A 25168-nucleotide genomic window follows, 5' to 3' on the forward strand; every position below is an offset into this window, starting at 1 on the left:
CTGCCATTTAGATCTCCAACAAGGACCAACCATTGTGCCAGTTTCTTCTCTAATGTCTCAATTTCTCCCTTGGTAGAACTTTCTGTCAGACCATAAGCACAAATACATCTCATTGTTCAGTTCCCCCATTCTGATATTTGTCCACATCACTCTACTTGATATTGCATGCCATTCAAGAAGATTATCCTAATATTTAGTGTTGAATACTATAGCTACTCCCTCCTTTCCCGTGAGTTCTTGATTTTCAAGATTTGTCAGTTTCTCATCTGTTTTTGTCTTCTTTGTTTCAGTCATGCCTATTAGGTTAATCTGGTACTTATCCAATTCTTCTGCTAGTACAATTTCTTTTCCACTGATGCCCCTTATGTTGATAGTACCAATCTTGAGCTCTGCTGATGTTGATTTGGGATGTGTTTTGGATTTAGCTGGCTCAGTAAAGCATCTGAAATCTGCTTCTTGGCTTTCTTATTGTTTAAAACTTTGGAATATATTTTCTTTTAAATGTAACATACGAGGGTGTGCTGAAAAGTTGTGATAATCACTGTGAAGGAATTGAGGCAGAACACATTATTCTACATATTCTTCACAAAGTGTTATACTCTTGTTACAATGCTGCTGTATTATTTGCAATCCTCTGAGAAAAAAGTCTTTCCCTTCTTGCACAAACCAGTCCTCAGCTGCAGATATAACTTCATCATCTGTGATAAATTTTGTTCCTTTCAAGTGTTTCTTGAAAGGAATAGGAAATAGTCAGATGTAGGCAGGTCTGGTGAATATCCTAATCAATCCATGTCATGAGTAGTGTGAGCAGGTGCATTGTCCTGCAAAAGTAACATGCCTCTGCTCGGTTTCCTTCAGTTTTTCCTTCAAAGATGTTGAATAAACTGCTGATGTAACAGTTTCACCCTTTTTGAGGTACTTGGTAAGGATTACACCATCCATATCCCAAAAGACAACAGCAAGAACCTTCCCTGCTGACTTTTGGGTTCAAAACTTCTTTGGCTGTGGAGAATCTTTGCTTTTGACTGTTGTTTGGTCTCTGGGTCATAGTGATGAAGCCTTGTTTTATCAACAGCCACAATACAAACCAAAAAAATTTGCACCTGATTTTTCTCAAAATGACTCAAAATCCCTTGAGATGACAGCACATGTTCTCTCTTTTGGTCGGCATTCAAACATTTGGGGACTCACTTCCCTGAAAACTTCTGTATGTCCAGATGTTGGCAGATAATGACCTCAACTCATTAATATGTAATATCCCTAGAGTTTTTGCGATGTTATTAGCTGTGTTCATCTATCTTTAAGAATCATTACATGTATTGCATTGATTTTTGATGTTTTCAGGTGTGTTCACTGTAGAAGGTCTTCCTGCCGTGGGGTCATTTGTTGTATCGGTATGCCCAGTTTTAAACTTGACCACCTATCTGGCAACTGTTGGATATGCTAGGACATAGTCTCCTAAAGTCTCAAACAAAGTTTGGTGAATCTCAGTTGTGGACTTTACTTGGAGCACGGAAAACTTGATGACAGCCTGCACCTTGGTGTCCTCGAATTTCTTCGAAACCTGTGACATGTCATCTTATATATCCTAAAAGAAAAAGAACAAATGATTACAATTTGATGAAACCTAAGGGTTAAAGGGTTTTAAGATATGTTCTTTCTTGTGGTTATATCAGTTGCTTGAATATCATTTTTTGTTCTAAGTGTTTATCAGAACTTTTCAGCCCCCCCCCCCCCCAGTATATTTTTATCCTGCTCAAAATTAGATGACGATCATTTCTGATTTCAAATCATCTATATATCCTTCTCAGGATAAAAATACTAAACTCATCAACAATATCACTACCAACAATAGTGACCAGTAAGATTCAGAACATTTGCAGGAATAATTTTCTGCTGAAAATTATTCACTAATGAGCAGATATGTAATTCTTTAAGAAAAGGGAGGAGAAGGGAATAAAAAACCATAAGATATACATATGAAAGCACAAATTGGCATGAACAAAATAATAATTAACAGGATCATAGAAACAGAAAATAGATGAAAATAATGCACATTTAAGACTTAAACGTGAGAAAAGCAAAAAAGGACTGGGTGTTTGAAATTATAATTGAAGCATAAGACCATGAGGATATTGTAGACTGGATATGGACCAAACAACAATACCTGACAAAGTCAATTGATGGAATGTCTTATAAATATTTAATAATAAATAAAATAAATGAATGTTTGGATACATATCATTCATGTTTGACATACAATACTGAAAAGAATGATGCAATTTTTATGGCATTAATATTTTAAAAAATCAGTAACAGTGGATATACAAGGATAATCATATTTCTATCAAGATAATTGCAAACCAAATCCTGGTAGTTCAAAAATAACTAATAAATATATAAATAAAAGCATACCTTGTGAGATAAAACAGCTTAGCTGCAAAAAGTTTTCCTTGGTATGAGTTTCTGGTTCATCTTCAGATTCAACACATTTCAGAGTGCCAAGTTAAGGATAATTAACGAAACATTATTATCATTACTTTTATATGGGTGCCTCCATGGAGTCCCAGCACTCACTGTGGGAGGTACACACAGTGCCTATCAATACTTCTTAAATTTATGAATGCACTCACTTACCATAAGATAAAAATGAAACCTAGGTCATCATCGGGAAAATACATATTTTTATATTTTTCATCAGGAAAATACGTATGTATTTTTCCTGATGATGATGATGTTACCTCAATACAGAGGTCGAAACGTTGAATGTTACTTTCATAATATTAAGTAAAGTAATTATTTTAACACATGTGTTGTGTCTCCATAAATTCCTAACTATGAATAAGTGATTAGGGAACCAATAATACATCTATAGAATTCAATACTAAACACAAATATTAATTTACTGATTGGCAGGCATTTTCAACTAGCATGACAGGGCAAATTTCAAAAGAGGAAATTCGACATAAAACTTGTCGAATGTTTATGTTCCCACAGAAGATTCTAACAGAGAAAATGTTCAATTATTCAAATCATTTGAGAGGTACTCAATAAAAGGAAAAAAAAATCAAAATCTGGTTCATACTGGAGACCTATGCAGCAGAGTAGGAAATGAATCCCAAACATACAGAGATAATTTGGGGAAATGTGGAATAAAGTACAAAGATAAAAATAAATAATTCTTTAAAGATACTTGTGACATTAGGATTATAAAATATATACACGTTTACACAAGAATATTATTTAATTTGTTAAATATTTCAGTCTGAATATTACAGACCATCTTCAGTGGCTACATAGGAATAGTTTTAAAAAACAAGGTGAAATACAAACAATTGATCATTCACAGATAGAACGAGCCGCGTGATGTCATATCGCTAAGTATTAAAAGAGTAAACATTTTTTATCAGAGTCATGATTAAATTATCTTTCATATCTTTAATTTAATCATGACTCTGATAAAAAATGTTTACTCTTTTAATACTTAGCCATATGACATCACGCGGCTCGTTCTATCTGTGAATGATCAATTGTTCGTATTCCACCTTGTTTTTTTTAAAACTATTCCTATGTAGCCACTGAAGATGGTCTGTAATATTCAGACTGAAATATTTGGCAAATTAAATAATATTGTTGTGTAAACGTGTATATATTTTATAAATAATAAATACCTGCTGGACTTCTGTTTATTAAGAATTTGAAACAAGAAGTGACTAGCATTTAGTTTTCTAAAGGATAAAAATCAGTAAAAGAAAAAAAAAAAAACTTATGCCTAACTCGTTTTTTTTTTTTTTTTTTTTTTTTTTTAACATATAGGTTGCAAAAGCAAACTGCAGATTCAAATATAAAAATGAAAGAATTTGGAAATAAGGACCAAAGCACAGAAACCAAATGCTGATATCTGAAGAAATAATATTTTCTCAGCCAGGGAGACATGTAGTTATCTGCAAAGATAGAAAAAATTAAAACCTCATGGTGGACTCCAGAAGTTCAAGAGGCAATCCTGTAAGAACAAAAAGAAATCATGATGAAAATTGGCAAGCAGGTTGGAAGGGGTCCTGAAAGAAAAATATGAAAGAACTAAATAAGCTCTGTAAAAGTAAAATGAAAGATTTTGAAAAATATATAAAAGATAAATATCATGTAGTTGCAAAATATTGAAATATTTAAAAGGATTCACAGATGATAAAGATATCATAAAATGTGGAGATAACCATATTTTGGAGATGTAGAATAACTGCATGAAAGATTATGAAATGATAAAAGAGCAGTGATAGAACAGAGGTAAGGCATGTTCAAAAGAAATACAATCTAATGAACAAATCAATACTTGGGATACATATCATAAAATTTCTTGTTCTCATCCCAGAAACTAAATGGAAACTCACTCCAAAACACCCATTTTTGTGCTGTGGCTAATTTGCATATGCCACTGACAGCACCACTCATTTGTATATGACAACTGGACTCAGCATCACTCTTTACATAATGTAACTATATTTTAAGATTCTAACAGAGAGAAGTTATTGCGATTTTTCTCTTTGTTTGATAATTTATAGAAATCTGTGTATTAAAATACATGATCAATACTCACACAAAAGCATTTTTTCATCACCCCTCAACCAAGGAGTACAAAGTCAAGCAAGGAACAACTCCCTCTCTCGCTGAACCCTGCACAAACTGGAGTGCCACAGGTTAATTTCAGGCTTAATCTGATATAGTTGTTCTCTCTCTCACATGATGTTTGCCACTGATATTAATTTTTATCTTAGAATCTGTCTGTCATCAGTATAGCTTCAGCGGCCTCATATCTCCTTGATCCCAACGTGCCTTGGTATCTAAAGCAGTCAAACAACTGAGCAAAACTTTCTGATCTGATGCAGATCAGGAAGAAGACTCATATCCAGAGAAAATTGGATATAAGTGATATATTACTTTTCAAAACCTATAGTGAACTTAATGAGTCAGCAGTCTGCAGCATGCAGTTCTCAGTAGTAAGTTTGCTACATTCCCATGGGATTCAATTATACTGTCTTGGGAGACAGCAGCAGACCCCCCCCCCCCCACTATGGATTCTGATTTTCAACTTTATGTGCAGATCAATAGAATATTCTGATATGCTGCTAGTAAACAGAGAGAAGAGTGGAATGTTTTTCTAACTTAAACAAAGAGAAGCTGCATGGATGAATACAGCTGACCAAGATGACGGTTGGTGTGATATCTAGATCTAGTATTACTTTTTTATATATACAGTCCAGAATGGCATATGGCAGTTGATGTGTGTCATATAAGTATTTTTCGACAAAAAATACTTATCCTTGTAGGATAATTTGGCAGGGATTTTATTTTAACTGAATACTACAATAAAACAATAGTGGTAGTTCATTCAATTTGTTTAGAAGCATAGATTTAGGAATCCACAGTCAAGTCTTCATCACATAAGTACTTGATATAAATGGAGCAAAGAAAATTGGTCTGCATATACCCAGGAAGTGGAAGATAGAATGCAGATGATGCCCACTGATTTGCAATTGATGTATGTGAAGTGGAAATATATATATTTTTTTTTTTGGAAAATATGAGTCTCAAGAACTTTGTGACAACTGAAATTACTGTTTGTCCTAGTCTCAGCACTGGAATAAAGATGACATTTGCAAAAAAAAATGCAAGCATACGATCTGTGGTAAAAATCTAAACCCATTAGCAAGAGCCCAAGTGGAAAGGTTATCAATAGCTTTGGTGCAACTGAAACATTGAAAAGGTAATAATAACTGCCTTCCACCAACAATTTAAAAAGTTGTGTTCACAGGAAATTATGTCAAAGAGACAGAGCATCTGATCATTAGAAGACAGTGAGAGATGTTTATTAGCATAAAGGATTTCATCTGCACAGATTCTGGTCGACATGGAAGAAAAGCAGCCTTAAGCTGTTTCTTGAATGATGTGTCGAAATTCCAAGCTGTTTGAAGGAAATAAACAGAATTTTATGTTTCTCTGCTTTGCTTTTCAGAACCAGAAATTTGGAGGATAGAAAATATTGCTAATTTTTTTAAGTCAACCACTGTACATTTGCTGTGTTCTGAGACCAAAAGTGGGATGTTATATATGCCCTTCATTTTTCGAAATTTTATCCTGGAACTCTCTTGTACTGGTTTAGCTGGTTATGGATCCAGAAGTAATTTTAGCTCTGATGATGGATATACTGTACTCGAGGTTTCAAACATTTGAAAGCAGTTAGATATATTCTGTTGTGAGGTATCTGTGGAGGATATCTGAAGTTTTCTTAGCTATTGTGCATTCAACATTCCACCATGATTTAGGGAACAATGGAAACCAACTAGATGTTTTATATGGTTTCCAAGCATTTGTAGCTTATATCATGCACTCTGAAATGTGATCAATACACTGCATCACCAATAGAATACAACCTGACTGTTGCAGTATCAAATTCTGGTAAGGAATCCGCTACCAGATATCACATGGAAAATGATCACTCATATATATATTACTATTACTATTATTACGGGCAACTCCAGGGAGTCATTAGACTCATCGAGGGAGGCCCCAAATCATATTCATCACAACTATTTGACATTCATACAGTTACTATCATACCTCGCCTTAAACTCATTAACTGTCACAGCATCCACTACAGACTCAGGGAGCGCATTCCACTCATTCACTACTCTAAAAGTAAAGAACCCAGCTCTAACACCTTTACTAACCACACTTTTGCCCAGTTTCCATGGATGTCCCCTAGTCCTCCCACAACCAGCCCTGTTCTCAAAAATATCTTCTGAATTAATTTTATAGAAACCCTTCAGTAATTTGAATGTCTCAATCATATCTCCCCTCCTCCGCCTATCAACCAATTTTTGCAACCCACAAATCCTCAACCTGTTCTCATACGGTTCATTCCACAGACCTGCTATCATCTTGGTCACTCGCCTCTGGATCCTCTCCACCTCCTCCCCATCAAGAAGAAACCTAGGTGACCAAATCTGAGCACAGTAGTCTAGATGGGGTCTTATCAAGGCTCGATAGAGAGGAACAATAACCTGCTTGTCTCTGCTTGTCAACGTATTCTTCAGCAACCAAGTGATTTGATGAGCTGTTTTGGTCACTTTTGCAATGTGTCCCCTAAATTTCAATTCCTTATCCACCAACACTCCTAAATCTCGTGCCTCATCAATTTCCTGGAGCAGGGTTCCACCAATGCAATAAACTGCCGCCAATCTTTTCACCCCAAAATGCATAACCTTACATTTTGCCACATTAAACTGACATCCATTCTCCTTAGCCCAGACCTCCAATCTATCCAAATCATCCTGCAAAATTTTGACGTCATCTGCATTCACTATTGCCCTACCCAACTTCGCATTATCCGCAAACAAATGAACTGTTCCTCTCAGATCATTTCCTATATCATTTATGAACAAATTAAACAGCAGTGGTCCAAGAACAGATCCTTGTGGCACACCACTAGTCACAGGCCGTCTTGTGGACTCTACTCCCGAGTAAACCACTCTCTGATATCTCTCCGTCAACCACCCTCCTATCCATCTCACCAACCCTATGTCCATTCCCATATGCTGCAATTTACTGATTAGAATTCCATGTAGAATCCTGTCAAAGGCCTTGGCAAGGTCCAGTAGAATCACCGTAAACCCATTACCCTTATCCAGTTCAGCCGTCATTGTGTTATAATACGTGAGCAAGTTACTGAGGCATGACCTACCCTTCACAAAACCATGCTGTCCCCGATACAGTATCCCATTTTCTTCTATCCAATCTTGTATTTTCCTCTTGACTATTTTCTCTAAGACCTTGACAATGATTCCTGATATGCTAATCGGTCGGTAATTTATAACAGCAGTCTTGGAACCACCTTTATGCAGTGGAACTATTTTCCCCTCTTTCCAACCGCTCGGAACTAACCCAGACCCGAGACTCAAATTAAACAAAATGGTCAAGGGTACTGACAATTCTTTAGCTGCTTCTCGTACAACACGAGCTGGTATACCATCCAATCCCACAGATGTATTGACATTGAGGTTATGCAATAGACTACTCACCTCCACTTTATTAACCACAATTCCCGTATAATCTACTGGTTTATTCGTTTCTGCAATGTCACCACCTGGATGATATACTTTTGCAAAGTGCTCACTCAGTAACTCAACTATCTCAACTGATTCAGTTACCTCCCTACCATCGGCATTTTTTAAAATCAATCTGCCATGTACATTTTTCCTTTTACTTGCTACATATCTAAAAAACTGTTTAGGATTCTCTTTAGCCTGCATGGCCAATGTTCTTTCGTAATCCTTTTTTGCTTTTCTTACCACACTCGTCACCCTTCTGGCCTGCGCTTTATACCGTTCATGTGCCTGCCGGTCACCCTTCTCCTTAAATTCCCTCCATAGTTGTTTCTTTTTTTGCAACTCAAGCTTAATGGTGTTATTCATCCATTTAACCCCTACTTGATTTATTATTCGGACTCTAGGTATACAGTCAGCCATTGCTTCATGCAAGCACTTCTTAACTACCTCCCATGCACTATCAACTTCTAGTCCTTGCAGTTGTACATGCCATGGCACTGAACCAATCAAACTCCTAAGCTTGTCATACTTTCCCGCCCGATAATTCCACATGTACCCTGTCTTAATTGAAAATTCTACACCTTTAGCCACCTCCCAAGTTAAGACCCTATGATCACTCTCACCGATTGGTGGCAATGTGGTCATATTTGTTACAGCCAAATCCTCAGATGTAATTACTAGGTCAAGCACTCTCTGACCCCTAGTATTTTCCATTACATGCTGTCGCAGATAGTTATCCCTTAATAACCGCATAAAATCCAGTTCCTTCCTCCCGTGTGTCCTCTCCTCACTCCAATCAATGCGACCATAGTTGAAATCTCCCATAATAATCACCCTCCTTCCACCCATTTCTTCTATTTGCTTGTGCATACTGTCACCACCATCTTTTCCATCACCTGGTCTATAGCAACACCCAATTGTATATTTAGTTCTGCTAGCCACAATCTCACACCAAATGGCCTCAAATGTGCTCTTTTCTCTATCCTGCAATTCAACTTCTATTCTCCTTGGCTGGAGCTCATCAGCTATCATCAACAATACTCCTCCCCCCATTTTATTCTCTTTGTCATTCCTGAACACACTATACCCATCACATTCAATCCCACTAGTTATATCATCTACAGTCAGCCATGTTTCACTAATACCTATAACCTGTGGTCTGGAAGTGCCAACCATGGCCAAAAACTCTTCCTTCTTGTTCCTAATACTCCTAGTATTAGTGTACATGAATTTAAGACCCCCCATTAGCCCCAACCCTACCTTGATGCCTTATATTAACTATCCCACTCTGATTTGTTGTCCTTATTTGCTCTGGCATATTATATTCATTCTTACATTCAACTGCCTCCATAAGGACTGTATCTCTACCCCCCCCCCTAACAAATCTAGTTTCCCTGAATTTGCACATCCACTACATTCAGCAACACTTTCTCAAGTCTTCTTACACCGTAACCATTCAAATGCAAGCCATCCATCTTATATAGATCCTTTCGCCCATCAAACTCACTCCACACATCCACAAATTCCACACCACTCGTCATACATAACCCACGCATAAAGTCATTTGCAATTATAGCCCTCCTTTTAAACATTTCACTGTCATACCGTGGCAAAAGACTAATCATTCTAACTTTCTCACTCTTTTCTTTTGCTACCTCAAACAATTCATTCAGGTCTTCTATCATTTCCATTTTATCTCCTTTCAAATCATTCGTACCTGCCACAACAATCATTTCTTTCACCCTTTCCTTTTGCTCTCTAATAGACGCAGTTACGTCCTTTATGGTCGCACCAGGTTGGTACGATTTTGTCAAATCCTCTACTAACACACCTCGTACTAACGAGTCTCCATACAGCACTCTATCCTTCATTTTGTTCATGTTCATATTCATACGTCTATTTTTCCTGTCATACCTTTTATTATTGGTTGGTTCATTCAGTCTACTTTTGTTCAGGAACTCTAGCTGCTGTTTTGCTCTTTCTATCGCACTATTCAACAACGCGATCTCACTCAATGCATCTATCTCATCTTTTTTGTTCTCTGAGAAACCATTTATACTATCATTCACACTTTCTACATTCACACTCTCACAATTTTCATGTACAACCTTGCCGTTTCTTGTCATATCCCTATTTCCTTCATTTTGAAGGTTGACAAAAATATCACACTCACGATCCGAAATACACTTCAATTCCGCATCCTCCCTACATTTTCTACACACATTCAATCCTTTATCATCATCTAACCACACTCCGACCGCACTCCGCAAAGTGTACATTTCACAGCTAGTACACTAACTCATTTCTTTTATGCTACCGTTCTTTGATAACGATGGCAAACCTTCATTACTGGCCGCCATTTTCCTACGCACAGGTGCCATATTTATCTGTAACGTGTTTTGTCAAATTAAATGTTATAACACACCAAAAATAGACGCACTAAAATACGCAAGGCAAACAAAACAAAACAAAACAAAACTACACAATATTAAGTAATTTGTATCGATAACTGAAAATGATACTTATCTTATCTGGAGCTTGCACGAACACTACTCATTACGAATTCATCTATCGGCGACTATATTATCAGTTTCCCACTTAAACACATGAAAAGAGAAAAGGTGAACAGATTGCTAAATCAATAGCAGTGAATGTTAAAGTAGGAACATGGAAAATATTGCTTCCTGTGTTTAAGAGGGAGAGATTGTTGTTGTTGGGAATATGCTCTACAACTCTCTGTTGGTATGTGCACTACTTCAGAGTACTATGGCCATTTAAATCCCTCATTACAAGTATAGGGTGGCAGCTACAACATGAAGTCATCAAGATTCATTTTATAATGCAAGACATGATGGAAACATTTTTAAATAGAGGAAATGTAATGATGGAAACATTCTGTAATGTATGATCCTCTCACCGTGCTTTTTAAAAGCATATCTTTTGCAAGCAAAAGCATACTGTAACTTCTGTATGGAAACACTGATGTCATCCAAGTTTTGGCAGAATCCACAACAATTCCACTACAGGAATGCTTTCATTATTTTTGGTGTGGCTTCCAATGTTGTGAGGTGTTATTTTTTTATTTATTTATTATTATTTTTTTTTTTTATCAGTCTTCAGTTGGATTTCTTCATTTTTGGTGATGTGGATGGCCAATGTTCATCTCTTCTTCCTCAGAAAAAACATCCAAGATGCCATCAAATTCAAATCCATTCAGGATACTGAGTATGTAAGTTTTGGATTACTGGTTGGGCACAGAGGTATCATTTCAGCTATTAATAGATCAGGAGACCAATCCTGTATTATTTATCATGATCATTACATTATTACTTTTCTTGCTAATGGTTCTCATGTAATATATCATTAACATTCATGTTAGTCTCCTCAGATACTATTTTTTTTTTACTATTATCTTCTCAGCATAAGTAGCTTTTCCCACTAGATGCTGTAGTGTATACTTACTCTTCAACTTCTAATACAGAACGATCTGTTGTGTCTTGATCTTTATTCTAATCCTGTCATCTTTGGGACATGTTTGGGAGTGTGCAGAGTATCACAATTAGTGCATTTAAATGCTTGGCATTTGCAATCTTTATTTTCATGCTCTAAGCTGCTGCATCAGACACATGAGAGACCCACAACAGGTAGTCTGAATATGCTCATATTTCTGGCACTTGAAACAGGGTGTAGTAGCTGACAGGATTGAGATACCCTGCTTTTATCTCATGTTCAAGGTTTTGGTATATGAAATCTTATGGCTGTCACTCCTTTATCTTTTAATGCAAAGCATTATAAAGAACATCAAGAGGGTATGCCACTCCAATATCATTCCTTAGGAAATGTTTAAAGTTTTGAGGGGGATGAGAGGTGGGGGGTAGTGTGATAATTGATATTTCTGCAGTTGATGTTTCTGACAAGAAGCTTAAACTGATTGAAATACCTTGCTGGCTTGTTAGTTGGAGAGAGAGAGAGAGAGCTAACATCCCCCCCCCCCCCCAAATCCTACTGTAGGCATGGATGTTTGTGATTGTCTTTAGGAGAAAGATGAATTTCACTGCCCAGCCCGGCATGAAACCACCATCCTGCAGTGCAATGAAAAAGTTCTGCATTTGATCTCTAAAACAGGTTTCTAGATGAAGTAAAAAAATATATATATGTAGAAATGAAAGTTGAGAATGAAACACTCCAACTCAAAAAAAAAAGTTCAGTACTATAACCTCCATCCAAGAAAGGGCTACGCATGGATGCATTTATTTATTTATTAAAATAGTTTGGTATCTTTAATATATATATAAAATTTCATTCCAAAAAAAAAAAAAAAATCTCTTAAGACCACGTACACTACTGATGTGCTATAATTTAAAGCTTTGCATGCTAGGGAGTAACATAAAAATAATAAACAAAATGTTTCAAGAAATGATGACACAGTAGCAGTTGTTTCAGATGTTTTCTGTTTGTTATCTATTGATATGAGAATGTTTCAGAACTTCACTGCCACTTGAGAGCCCTGATAAATTTGAGAATGAAACACTCCTACTCAAAAAAAAAAAGAAGTTCAGTACTATAACCTCCATCCAAGAAAGAACTACACATGGATGCCATTTATTTATTTATTCATTTTTAATATAACTCCCATCTATGAAAAGCTTATTTGTAAACTTATAGTATTCATACAATTTATTAGGGCAGAGGCATATTTCAGAAAGTCTTTCATACGTGTCTTTAATTTGGTGAAGTAAACATAGGTATGAAAGTAGCAGGTATCCAAGGAATGGTCTACTAGTCATGAGCAGCTATAGTGATGATACTGCATATAGTCTTGGTGCTCCAAGTTTCTCATGTTGGCTGTTTTGTCTGTTTTGCGACATTGCTACAGAGTAACTGGTAGATAATCAGGCAAATCCTGGGATTGCAGTTAGTCTTTAAAAGAGGAGATAATTTGTGGGTGATCACCACTTTATATTTTCTTAAGATCTTGGATAACTTTTCAGAAGTGCAATGGACATATGAGATGGCAAAATAACTTACTGGAGTCTATATATTTGGGGGTGGGGTGGGGGGGATTGTGGAGAGTGTTAATATTTTTGGATTCAGCAAGGATATGTAGCCATCATTAAATAAAAAGGTAATGTTCATATGGATGACTTCAGAAGTGAGTGTATTATCATCACAGCAAATCAATTTTGGCCTAATGCCATAATGGTGGGATGAGTTGTGATGTAACACTTGTGGATGAGTGAATGGGTTTTCTGTAGATGGTGAACACTAAGTATTTATTAAGATGAAGGGTAATCAAGGTATCTAGGAAGGAGAAGACTGATGTTGCCCTATTTCTAAAACAAAATGGATCCCTGGATGTTGGTTGTTCAAATGGGATAGAAAGGTGTTTAGAGTATCCTAAGCTATATGGCCAAATGTAAAAAAATATTGGTTACAAAGCATAGCCAAATGGTAGATCCATATGGTACAGAGCTGAAGGCTTTCTATAGCAAATGCAGTACACTAGCAGACCAAGCGTTGGATAACTATCACAAGATCCACTGGAACAAAAATCATTTCACTTCAAAAAAGCAAATATGAGTATGAAAGACTATTTCCTGAATCTATGGATACATTAAAACACCCCTCATCTAGGAAACATTCATCTTCAGACAAGCTTAATGGAAAAGAAAGAACACCAAGCTTTGAGCCTAATTTAGGACTTCAGGTGTTCCTTTGTTTTCCTATTTCAGCCTCCTCACTTACTCGTGTAATATCTACATGCACATATCTGTACTAGTGTTTTGTTCTCTGATGGTGGCAATGTGGTTCTGGAATAATGGAAGCAATATTACAGATTTAGATATTATATTATACATTAATTTCCTTCCTAAAACAGCCAGAGAGAGAGAATGTAGTCTTCAAAGTTTGCAGACTTTTTATAGTACAGTCACAAGTGAGACTTTACAGTTAATGGTAGATAGGAAAGAACTCAGGAGGATCATTTCTAGAACTGAAAAATGGTTGTGTGACTAAAAACCAAGTGAGATTCAGGTTCTTCAAATGACATGTGGTGCACATGTGGAATGGGCTGCCAGTGCATGTTGTGAGCATCTTCAGTGAATGATTTTAAAGAAAGATATGATACATAAGTATTCTTTATATGACCCAGAAGGCCTTCCTCTGATGAGTCCTCAGCTCTAAGGAGTCCCTCCATAATAATAATACACCTATATAAGCTGTATTCACCTATTTATATAAGATGCCTTTCCTTGAAATGATTAAAAAAAAGTATACACAGTTGACTCACTACAATAAATTCACAGCATCACATAGTGATTACTAGTAGAACAGCATATGGGACTCTAGCTAGGATTTCAGGTAATTGTTGCAGTAAGTAAACTTATTATAATGAGAGGCAACTAACTGTACAATAACTATGCTAGCTAAAAATTTAACTGCAACTCTTACTTAGATTCAGAAATTAAACTAGTACATTGATAAATCTCTCATTCAACGACTTGTTAAACATTAAGCACACTCTGTTTTATCAGTAATCAGGATGATTATCGAGTTAGTTGTAAGAGTTAATTTGTAGAATTACAGACAATAATGTTACATCTAGAGCATCACGTTCGATTTTGGGAGGGGGTTTCCCCTTATGCTCCACAGTAGATTTTAATATTATTTCATTATTTCTGATTGCATACATCAGATACTGTATGTTCCCAGCATGTGACAAAAACAATTAATGATATCATTAATTATTTATCACAAGGACCTGTGTTGTTTCCTTTTCTGCCAAACATTTACCTGAGAACTTTCAGAAAATGAAATCCCAAGGATTTCATTTCATTTTATTAACGAAAATTTTTATTTAAGAATAAATCATGATTTTCTTGTGCCAGTGCAACATATTTAAACTTTTTAAAGGGGCTGCTTCAAAACCTGATCATTTTTGACAATACATGTTTCATTACAATACTTACTTCAGTGTAAGGGAAGAAGAATAAAAATTGTCTATGACTGGACAGAATCTCAGACCAGGACAATGCTTAAAAGTTCCAAGTTTATTATAAAATGCATAATGATCATGTGACCAACAATCAAGAAACATGTTGATGACTCTTCCATCATCAAATAAATACATACATACATACATATATATGTATAACATGTGTAAATAAAAAATAAAAAAATGCTGCCAGCCTGGTTTGTCGAAAGGTTAGCATATACACACTCCAAACAACAAGTCACAGGTTCAAATCATGCCATGAGCATGGATGTTTGTGATTCTTTAGGTGGAAGATGAATTTCACAGCCCTGTATAAGACCACTAACTTATTATAGGCCTGAAGTGGCTTGAAAAAGTTGCATGTTTGGTCTCTAGAACAGTGTTTCCCAACCAGGTAAAAAATATATAGCATTAACAAAAATAAATAAACAGAAAAAATCTTTTGCCCATTCATGAGAACCACATAAAAATAAATAAATAAAATGAAATAAAATAAAAAGTTTGCGCATGAATATAATGATGATGCCACATCCTCTCTTAAAATTCAGAATATCCACTTCAATCAATACCTTCCAATAACAACTTCATGTTAAGCTATCCTAAATGGCCTACAAGTCCAGCAGGTCTTATTAAGGTTCCAGCTTAGACTATTTCAACGAATTGCAACTACTAACTAAAATTATTGTGACTGTAGCTACAATGAAGTTTATTACATAGTATGGTCAGCTTTCCAATCTGGGAAAAACTGGGTTTCTCTCAAAGTTTAAAATCAAGTTGTTTTGAAGAGAGGAAACTTCGTCCCATTCCACAACTGTTAATGCATGTCATATTCATTTTAACAACTAAACCATCAAATAAATACGTACATGCATACATATATATGTATAACATGTGTAAATAAAAAAATTTCAGCTCAAAGTACCATCCTAGCAAAAGTGATAGGACACGTGTAGGTATACTGCACAGTCATGGGACATGTTCATTTCTCTTGAAGGAGGTGTATAAACAAAACACCATAATCAACAGAAATGAATAACACATTCTAGGTTCTTTTGACATCAAGGTATTAATTATGATACCTTGATATCAATTATGATATCTTGATATCAATTATGATATCAAGGAATATGTTTTTCAGTATTTTTCACAAAAAAAAATAAAAATCGCAAAAATTATTTTTTATTCCATCGACTAGTTTCATGAAAATTCTTTAATTTCACTTCATCAGGATAATTACATGAATTAACTAAAAAACTAGAAAACAAGTAATAACAGTTAACAACTGTAGTGAAAATATTTGAACATGAGTAAACAATGGAAAGCGTGCATTCACTATTGTGCTAGCTGCTGGTTTGCGGGTTGCTATATACTACTGGCAGATATGAATGTTTTTTTTTTTTTTTTTTTAAAACATAACTACATGCTTTTCACAGTTTTGGACATTTGTGTATATCCTACATTGTGGTAATTTTATGATACCAGCCCTTACGTCTTCTAACACAGTAACTCTTCATCATAAAAAAACTAATGATTGTAAACATGTGGATTGATGTAATGACAAACATTACAGTGGTCAGAATCATGTCTTTGACCATAACTGTTTCAATATATCATGAAAATCTTTCTACTGATTACTGGCAGAAATTTTTTCCATAATATGTTGAAACAGTTAATTCCATTGCACATAGTGCATTCCATTTCATCCCACAGGTGTTCAATCAGGTTAGGGTTAAAACATGATTCTGACTTGTAATGTTTGTCACTGCATCAATCTATGTGTTTACAATCATTAGTTTCTTTATGATGAATGGTTACTGTGTTAGAAGACATAAGGGCTGGTACCATAAAACTACCACAATGTAGGGTATACACAATGTCCAAAACATCACTGGAAAAAGCATGTAGTCATGATTCCAAGCACTATCACCAGTGGATCTAATCCATACCATAAGAAGAAGCCTAAATCATTGCACAGCCATAAAGGGATGTTTTCTTAACAAATTTCATCAAGAGAAAAACACAATCATGTTAAAAAAAGGATTCTCTAGGTATCCTTCACACTCAAATATAAATCAGTCTTCTGAAGCAACTTGCTGCTCCACAGGATCCAACTATATACATTCACCTATCCAACTACTTAAACTATACAAATCCCACATTCTCACCATTCTTAGAATACTGTTCAGATGCTTGGAGTGGTGAATCTAAAACCCGATGTTGTCTAGAAGAGAGCAATTTCACTCTTGGATGATTCTTCTCTCTCTCAGATTCACATTAACATCTACTCATAGATGCACTATTTTAAGCGCTGTCTCTTCTAGAGGTGCTTCCATGGTCACTGCTCCGAGAGCTGACAGTCATCATTCCTCTGCTTTCTGCTGCTCTTGTTTTAACATGCCCAACAGAAAGCAGAGGAATGATAACCCAACATCCATTTTCATTGCAAACACATTAAACCTTTTCTACCTCTATCCTCTCTCTCCCTTCATGAGTTTTCCTCATGAAGTATTTCCTAATAACTACAACCTCCAATTCTTTAAGAAAAATGTTAACAGATTTCTTCTTTCTCAGTCCTCACCTGCACCCCCACCAACACAACACTGATGTGCTACATGTTCCTCTATCTTTTGTGTATGGGATAATTATCTAAAAAAACCCAAATGTAAACCTGGATATGCTTAACTCTGTGCAGTAAAACATGCAGACAATTTTTCTCAAATGCTATCCATCATTAACCATATCTGAAATACAGTTAAATTCTGTGGGTAGTTTTCGGTATTGAGACCACATTGTAATATAAAGAGTTTATTAAAAAATAAACAATTAAAAAACCCAACAAATTTCATGCACCAAGACTTACATCATCAGGGGTAATGGTACATAAAAATTTTATATAACAAAAGCCTATTAATTATTAACTTCACAACTGTTAAATAATTGATAAACCAGAATACAAATGATGTATTCGTTATTGTATGCATGTTGGAACATTGCTAGCTGTTATCACGTTCCGTGGTATCACGGGTGCTATATCCTAGGTCCTGGGCAGTTAAATTTTTGATGAAAGTAGACCATACTTGATGTAAAATTAAGCCTTGATTTTTATTGCATTGTGTAGGGATCCTAAGCATTTGTGAGGCTTCTTTAAATTTTCTTGTGAAACAGTTAGCAATATATGAAATTTTTATTTGTTGCCAGAGTACTTGATGGCCAGTAGTGGTTGTGTGGAATGCCAGACCTGATTTATGCTCTCTTCTTTTTTCAAGATCTTTTATGTATTCAGACATGCAGATCTCTCCCGACCTTCCTGTCTGGCATAACAAATGCCACAAGAACAATGAATCTCATAGACGCCTGGATTTTTTATGGGGTGATGTGGAGGTTTCGGTGGATGTAGGAATCGTGATTTTTTTTTAGGTAAAAAAGTCAGTTTTATGTTGTACTTGAGGAGTAATGCAGCTACTTTGTCCGTGACATTTTTGATGTAAGGCTGCAGGAGATGTATTAAGAATTTTTCTGATCATCTTGGGTTCAAAACCATTAAGTGCAAGGTTCTGTGTCAGGAAGTGCAGTTCTTCATTTCTTTTAATTGGTGTGTTAGATATATTGTGTTCCCTATCTCATAAAGTTTTAAGTATGCCTATCTTTTGCAATGGATGGTGGTGTGAAGCGGCATTTAAAAATCTTCCCGTTGTGGTAGGTTTTCTATATACAGAGAAGGATAAGCTTTTTTCCTTCTTTGTACTTAGACAAGGATATCAAGGGAAAGGTAATTTTTTGTGCTGTTCTAGTTCAATAGTCAATTTTATATTGGGATGCTAGTTATTCAGATAATCTTTGAAAGCAATCAGCTCATCCACCATTCCTGACCAAATGACGAAAATATCATTAACGTAACGTAGCCAAACTTTATGGTTTTTTCTGATAGATTTTTAATGCATTAGTTTCAAAATTTTCCATAAATAGGTTGGCTAGGGCTGGAGAAAGGGGGGGGGGAACTCATAGCAAGTCCTTTTTGTTCTCAATATTTGTCTTGAAAAATGAAAAAGGTGTTTTCTATGTAATGTTTGAATAGTCCTACAGTGGTATTTGTTATGTAGGCCAGGCAGGAAGGTCAGTAGCGATCTGCATGTCTAAACATGCAAAAGACGTTGAAAAAAGAAGAGAGCATAAATCAGGTTTGGCATTCCACACAACCGCTATTGGCCATCAAGTACTCTGGCAACAAAAAAGTCATATACTGATAATAACTGTTTCACAAGAAAATTGAAAGAAGCCTCACAAATTCTTAGGATCCCCTACATAATGGAATAAAAATTAAGGCTTAATTTTACATCAAGTATGGTCTACATTCATCAAAAATTTAACTGCCATGGACCTAGGAGACATAGCATATATGATACATAGAATGTGACAGCAAGAACTAGCAATGCTCCAACATGCATACAATAACAAATGTGTCATTTGTATTCTGGTTTATCAATTATTTAACAGTTGAAGTTATAAAAAAACATCTAATATGTGTAATTAATCGTTAATAGGCTTTTATCGTCCCTTCTGATACCACAGAATGTGACAGCAAGAACTAGCAATGCTCCAACACGCATACAATAACAAATGTGTCATTTGTATTCTGGTTTATCAATTATTTAACAGTTGAAGTTATAAAAAAACATCTAATATGTGTAATTAATCGTTAATAGGCTTTTATCATCCCTTCTGATACCACAGAATGTGACAGCAAGAACTAGCAATGCTCCAACACGCATACAATAACAAATGTGTCATTTGTATTCTGGTTTATCAATTATTTAACAGTTGAAGTTATAAAAAACATCTAATATGTGTAATTAATCGTTAATAGGCTTTTGTTATGTAAAATTTTTATGTACCATTAATCCTAATGATGTAAGTCTTGACACAAGAAATTTGTTGGCTTTTTAATTATTTATTTTTAATAAACTCTTTATATTACAATGTGGTCTCAATACCGAAAACTACTAACAGAACTGCTTAACCACAGAAACGTATGTGTAAGCTGAATTCCATCAGTGTATGACAAATTACAGAAGATGTTCCATGACTTTTTGGTGGGATAGTTTAGGACTCTTTTAAATCTTTTTCAGTAAATGGAATGTATGCCTAATATAAGAAAGAAGATAATCTGTGCAAAAATGACAATACAAATTCACATTGTCAAGAGAGTGGCTGACTGGAATTATGGATAATGCATATAATACAGTAATTGTAAGTGTACTTCTGGCTAGTTTACGGATGAAAAACCTGATTTTCCTGGAAGAAAAACCCTGCTCTCCCCTATGAGAATAGCTAAGCTGGGAAGTCCTTCAGCTGAAAAGTCCTTGTAAAGGCTCCATGCATCCTAAATGAGATTCAAATCTAAGTCTTTCCAATCAAAGGGAAAACATTATTTCATTGTGATGTACTCCAGAGGAGCTGAATTCATGTAGCCTTGCAGTAGTGAGCATTGCTGAGCTCAGGGGACTTTCCCTTGCACACAGAACTCTTCCAGTATCAAGCTGTAGAGATTAACTACTGACGACCTAATTATCAATGTGACTTCAAGTAACTGCAGAATTAGTTAAGTTGGCTACTTTATGTTTTGAAATAAAATAGCCAACATTAAGAAAGCAAAATCAGAAGAATATGAAAAAGAAAAATTTAAGAGAGAGGGGTTTTTATTGATTCTTTTTGGAATGTGGAAGTTTGAAAATCTAACAGAATGTTCAAAAACAGCAATTTCTGGAATATTACAGAAGACTGTTTACATTATAGCCTTACCCAAGACAAATCATCCCCCTGTACATTTCTTGCAGTTCAGTTTCATTCTTGATGCAGCAAAGAATAAAGTAATAATTCTTGTAACTCTAGTTGATACTGGTCTTCAATGGGAATAACTGATTAAGACAGGTGTTTATGAAGAAGTGATATCATACATCAAAATGAAAGACTGTAAATGGCATTTATCTATGTAATTATTGAATGTAGCTGAAGTGGAAGCAGTAAACATCTGCTTCACTTGTGCTGAAAAAAATTTTCTATCAATCCCCATTTATGCAACTGGTCTCAAAAAAAAAAAAAAAAAGAAACTAGTTGCAAAAAAAGCCTGCTCTTCATATTGTGAAGAGCAGGCTTTTCTGTATATGGTAGCCTGGTAATATCAGGATAATGAAATATTAACCAAAAGAAACAATGCAATACACAAGAAAATAAAGTAATTGAAGTAAGTGAAGTCTATTTTTAAGGACATCAGTAAGTGATTACAGCAATATGTATGTAACTTCATCATATCAGAAAATCTTGAGAAATAAAGAAATGTTGGTAATCAGGGAAAGAGGATTAAAATCAGGTGTTCCTTGCCTGAATCAGAAGTGTCAGCAAACATGTAAGTGCAAGATAGACATTAATATGGCTTCTCTCACTCTATTTTACAGTTAGTTGGTGTCTAAGTGAAAATGAAACTTTTTGGAAAAGAAAGAAATTGAAAGGTGGTTATTATTATTATATCATTTAACACAAACTTCAATTTCTTAGGCTTTTCAGTTTTCTCTTCTAATTTTGTAGAGAATCTGGATACAAGGAAACAAAGTAACCATGTTCGTAATCCTCTATTCCATATACCTGGCAACCTTGTGGAAATGTTCAGCATGAAGATGATAATTATCAATGCTATCAACTCTGCATTAACCATAATTATTGTATATACTTGTATCTGATCTATATGGCTGTTATAAAGAAAAGTTTTTTCTTTTGAGTATTAACAACTGACTGTCTTAATTAATTAATTAATTAAAAAAAAAACTTGTATAAGGATATGTAACATTAAAAGTGCCTCCAAAATACTGGTCAATAAAACTATTATATTTGGTTGCTGATGGACTATTGGAATTGCCTAAAGGAGACTTAGGAGAAATTTCAGGAGTGAGTTTCTGTTGAAGCATCCTCATCATTTCTGTCCAACATTCATTAGCATCCTGAAAAATAAAAATAACCAGTCAATCAACAAAGAGCAAAAACCTGATTTTTTCAAAGTTATTCAACCATAATAATTAATAATTTTAAGACTAAAAGAATTATGAAATATAAGAGGCCTATTCAAAATATAAATGGAATGATGCATATGCACAAAGAACAAGAGATTTGCAAACAGTAACACAATATGCCCATCATTTCTGCCACTGTTAGAAGCATTTATGGAAACTTGAAACTTGTTTACAGGATAACTAAAAATGTCTGTTAAATTTTGTTTAGTAGCCTTGCCATTAAATGGTCTAATCTGTACTTAAGTTTTATAGATCTGGAAAAGGTATATGACAAGGTGGCAAGAGAAAATCTGTCTTAAAACACTGCAGTTATATGGTACAAATAGGACAATATACCAAGCAATGGTATATTGTTGTAAGTCAGCAGTTAAAAATGAAGGAGATACAGGAAGATGGTCTGATGTAGAATCAAGTTTAAGACAAGGATGAATATTATCTACACTCATTCATCTATATGGACTACATTGTGAAAGTAAGTGGCATTAAACCAGATATTAGAATATGAGATATTAAACTTAGCTCTTTGCTTTATGCAGATGATGATGATACATCTTCATCATCTAAAGACATCTAGTGCAAGTCTGCAGAGTTCTCTAATTAAATTGCATAACAGCTGTAACAAATCTGGCATGAAATTCAACAATAAAAAGAACAAAAGTAAGAAAATAGGTCAGAACATAGAAAATAGAAAACTTCTGCTGCATTTTCAATGAAAAACTATAGAACAAATAAAATATTTCAGCTATTTGGGTGCAATTTTTAGTGAAGATGGCAAATTAATGGAAATAAACAACAGAATAAGTAAAGCTTGTATGGCAGGGAGCCAGATAAATAAATTTATAATGAATAAGAGAAAAATTAGCCAAAACACGAAACTAGCAGTATACAATTATAGTGTTCAAACCAGTTTTAAGTTATGGATCTAAGAGTTGGGTTAGAAATAAAGCTTGATCAAAAACCAGACCACAGATAGGAGAGTTAGCAGATGGCAGCAATCAGAATCATTAAAAATGAACATATTAGAAAGAAACTTGACATTGTTAGTATACAAAAATATGTGAGCAGAGCAAATATAAGGTAGTATGGACATTTAAACAGAATGGGAGAGGAAAGGTGAGCAAAACAGGTGTTTGTTGCCAAGATGGCAAGAAACAGACAAGTAAAAGCCTAATTTGGAGGAAAATTGATGATAGGAGATTAATAATAATAATGTAAAGTAAATCATGTAGTGCTGTCAGAGGGTACATATATCAGGAAATTGATGTCAGAGGGTACATATATCTCCTTAAGGGTACATATACAGGGTGTTCGGGATAAATTTGACAGTTTCGTAAGGAAAAAGAAAATCTTCTTTGTATCTATTAAATTTAACGAATTGACAAAAAAACATTACAGGCAGAGTTAATTACAATACTATCAACAAGATTTACTCAAAATAACCACCATTAGCATCGATCACAGCTTCAATTCTGCTTCGGAACCTCGAACAAGCTGATGCTACAGTCTCCCTGGGAAGGGCCGCAAAAACTGTTTTAATTTTATCCATTAACTGGGCTTTTGTATTACTGGAAGTGCGATTGGTGTCTTTTTCAACTGCGCCCCATACAAAATAATCCATGGGGTTAAGGTCTGGGGAGTTTGGAGGCCAAACATTTGGACTGGTGAAGTCGTAGAAATTTTCAGACAACCATTTTTGACTTTTCCCAGAGGTGTGGCAAGGGGCCGAATCCTGCTGCCATACATACGGCCTACCATTGGCTACCCTTGTTATCCAGGGCTTGACTACAGTTAGCAACTCCACGAACAAAGCCCGAATTCCAATGCCAGGGTTCTTCAACACCTGTTCCTGCAGATTTGCGAGGAATTCTGCTGTACGAACGCAATCAGATCGTCTGCTAGGGATCTTTCTTCTTGCTACATCCTCGTAGTCACCATTGCAAGTCTCTAGTTCATGCCTGATTGTTTTTACTGTATTCAGGGAGCATTGGGCAGCAGTCGTAATATCCTTATTTTGATGGCGGGCACGAATCATCATGATACAAGTTATTCTCTTCCATGATTCAGGTGGGTTCCAGCTATCCATCCTTTCTGACATCTTGTATATGAATGAAGAAGGGTCCAAACTTTTAAATGAAGAGAAGTGTGTGTTAATACATGTAACTTACGGAAAAATATAATTAATTATAAATATGTCAAATTTATCCCGAACACCCTGTATATCAGGAAATTGCTGATGATACTGTCCAACCACAGAAGCAAGAGCTGTTGCTAGCAGATTGCCAAGAAGAGTTAATTCATGTTGAAGGGGAGAAAGGAATAAGATCTCCTTTATCGTTACAGGATAAAATTACTCATGCACTGACTCATTTTATTATTGGTTTGTTTTACATATACATATCAGTTAACTAGACTGAGCATCATGTTTTTCACAAATTCTTGAAAAAAAAAAAAAAAAAAAAGAATATTAATAAATAAAATAATGTTGTTGTTGTTGAGTCCATTGAAGTTCTTCTAGATATGATGGTGGATCTGTAGAACTGCTTTGGCAATCTGTTGAACTTTGATAAGAGCTTTTCTCTAGAGTTATTGTCAATTTTCTGTAGAGCAGCAGCAATTTGCTGGACAAGAATAAATATGGACAGGTGTTAGTTCAACTCCTGGACAGTTTTTGCATGTTTCATAGCTCCTACTACAGTCTGGCTGAATTTTCATGCCTTTAAAATGTTCCGTCCTTAGTCTGGTGATGATTGTGGTTATTTCTCTATTTTCATTAATTTCACTGATTTCATTCTTCTTCATAGTTTGTTTTACCAAACTTATTTTGGCGACAGAGTTAGCATCAGTTAGTGTTAGTGGATGTAATTTTTGAGGAAGTATCTTGCTTCTTTGGCTAGTCTGTCTGTTCTTTTACTGCCTTCAATATTTATATGGGCTGGTATCCATTGCAGTGTACAGTTCTTATTTTTCAAATTTAAGGTTGTTAGTAGTTCATGAATTTCCAGTGTGAGTTT

The 25168-nt window shown here is 35.2% G+C and overlaps 1 protein-coding gene across 1 annotated transcript in view; it reads right to left on the minus strand.

Moving 5' to 3' along the window:
* Window positions 1-25168, minus strand: part of Usp14 (ubiquitin specific protease 14) — a 231536-nt gene that overhangs the window by 138988 nt on the left and 67380 nt on the right. Inside the window, exons 8-9 of the mRNA XM_090410762.1 lie at window positions 21931-22088; window positions 2416-2498 (exon numbers count right to left, since the gene is read on the minus strand). Of these exons, the coding sequence (XP_090266888.1) occupies window positions 2416-2498; window positions 21931-22088 (241 nt within the window). The remainder of the gene's footprint in view (window positions 1-2415; window positions 2499-21930; window positions 22089-25168) is intronic.

This window comes from Typopeltis vanoorti, chromosome 20 (genome assembly GCF_054136105.1).
Source record: "Typopeltis vanoorti isolate ZY-2024b chromosome 20, IOZ_Tvanoo_1.0, whole genome shotgun sequence".
NCBI classification, from domain to species: Eukaryota; Metazoa; Arthropoda; class Arachnida; order Uropygi; family Thelyphonidae; genus Typopeltis; species Typopeltis vanoorti.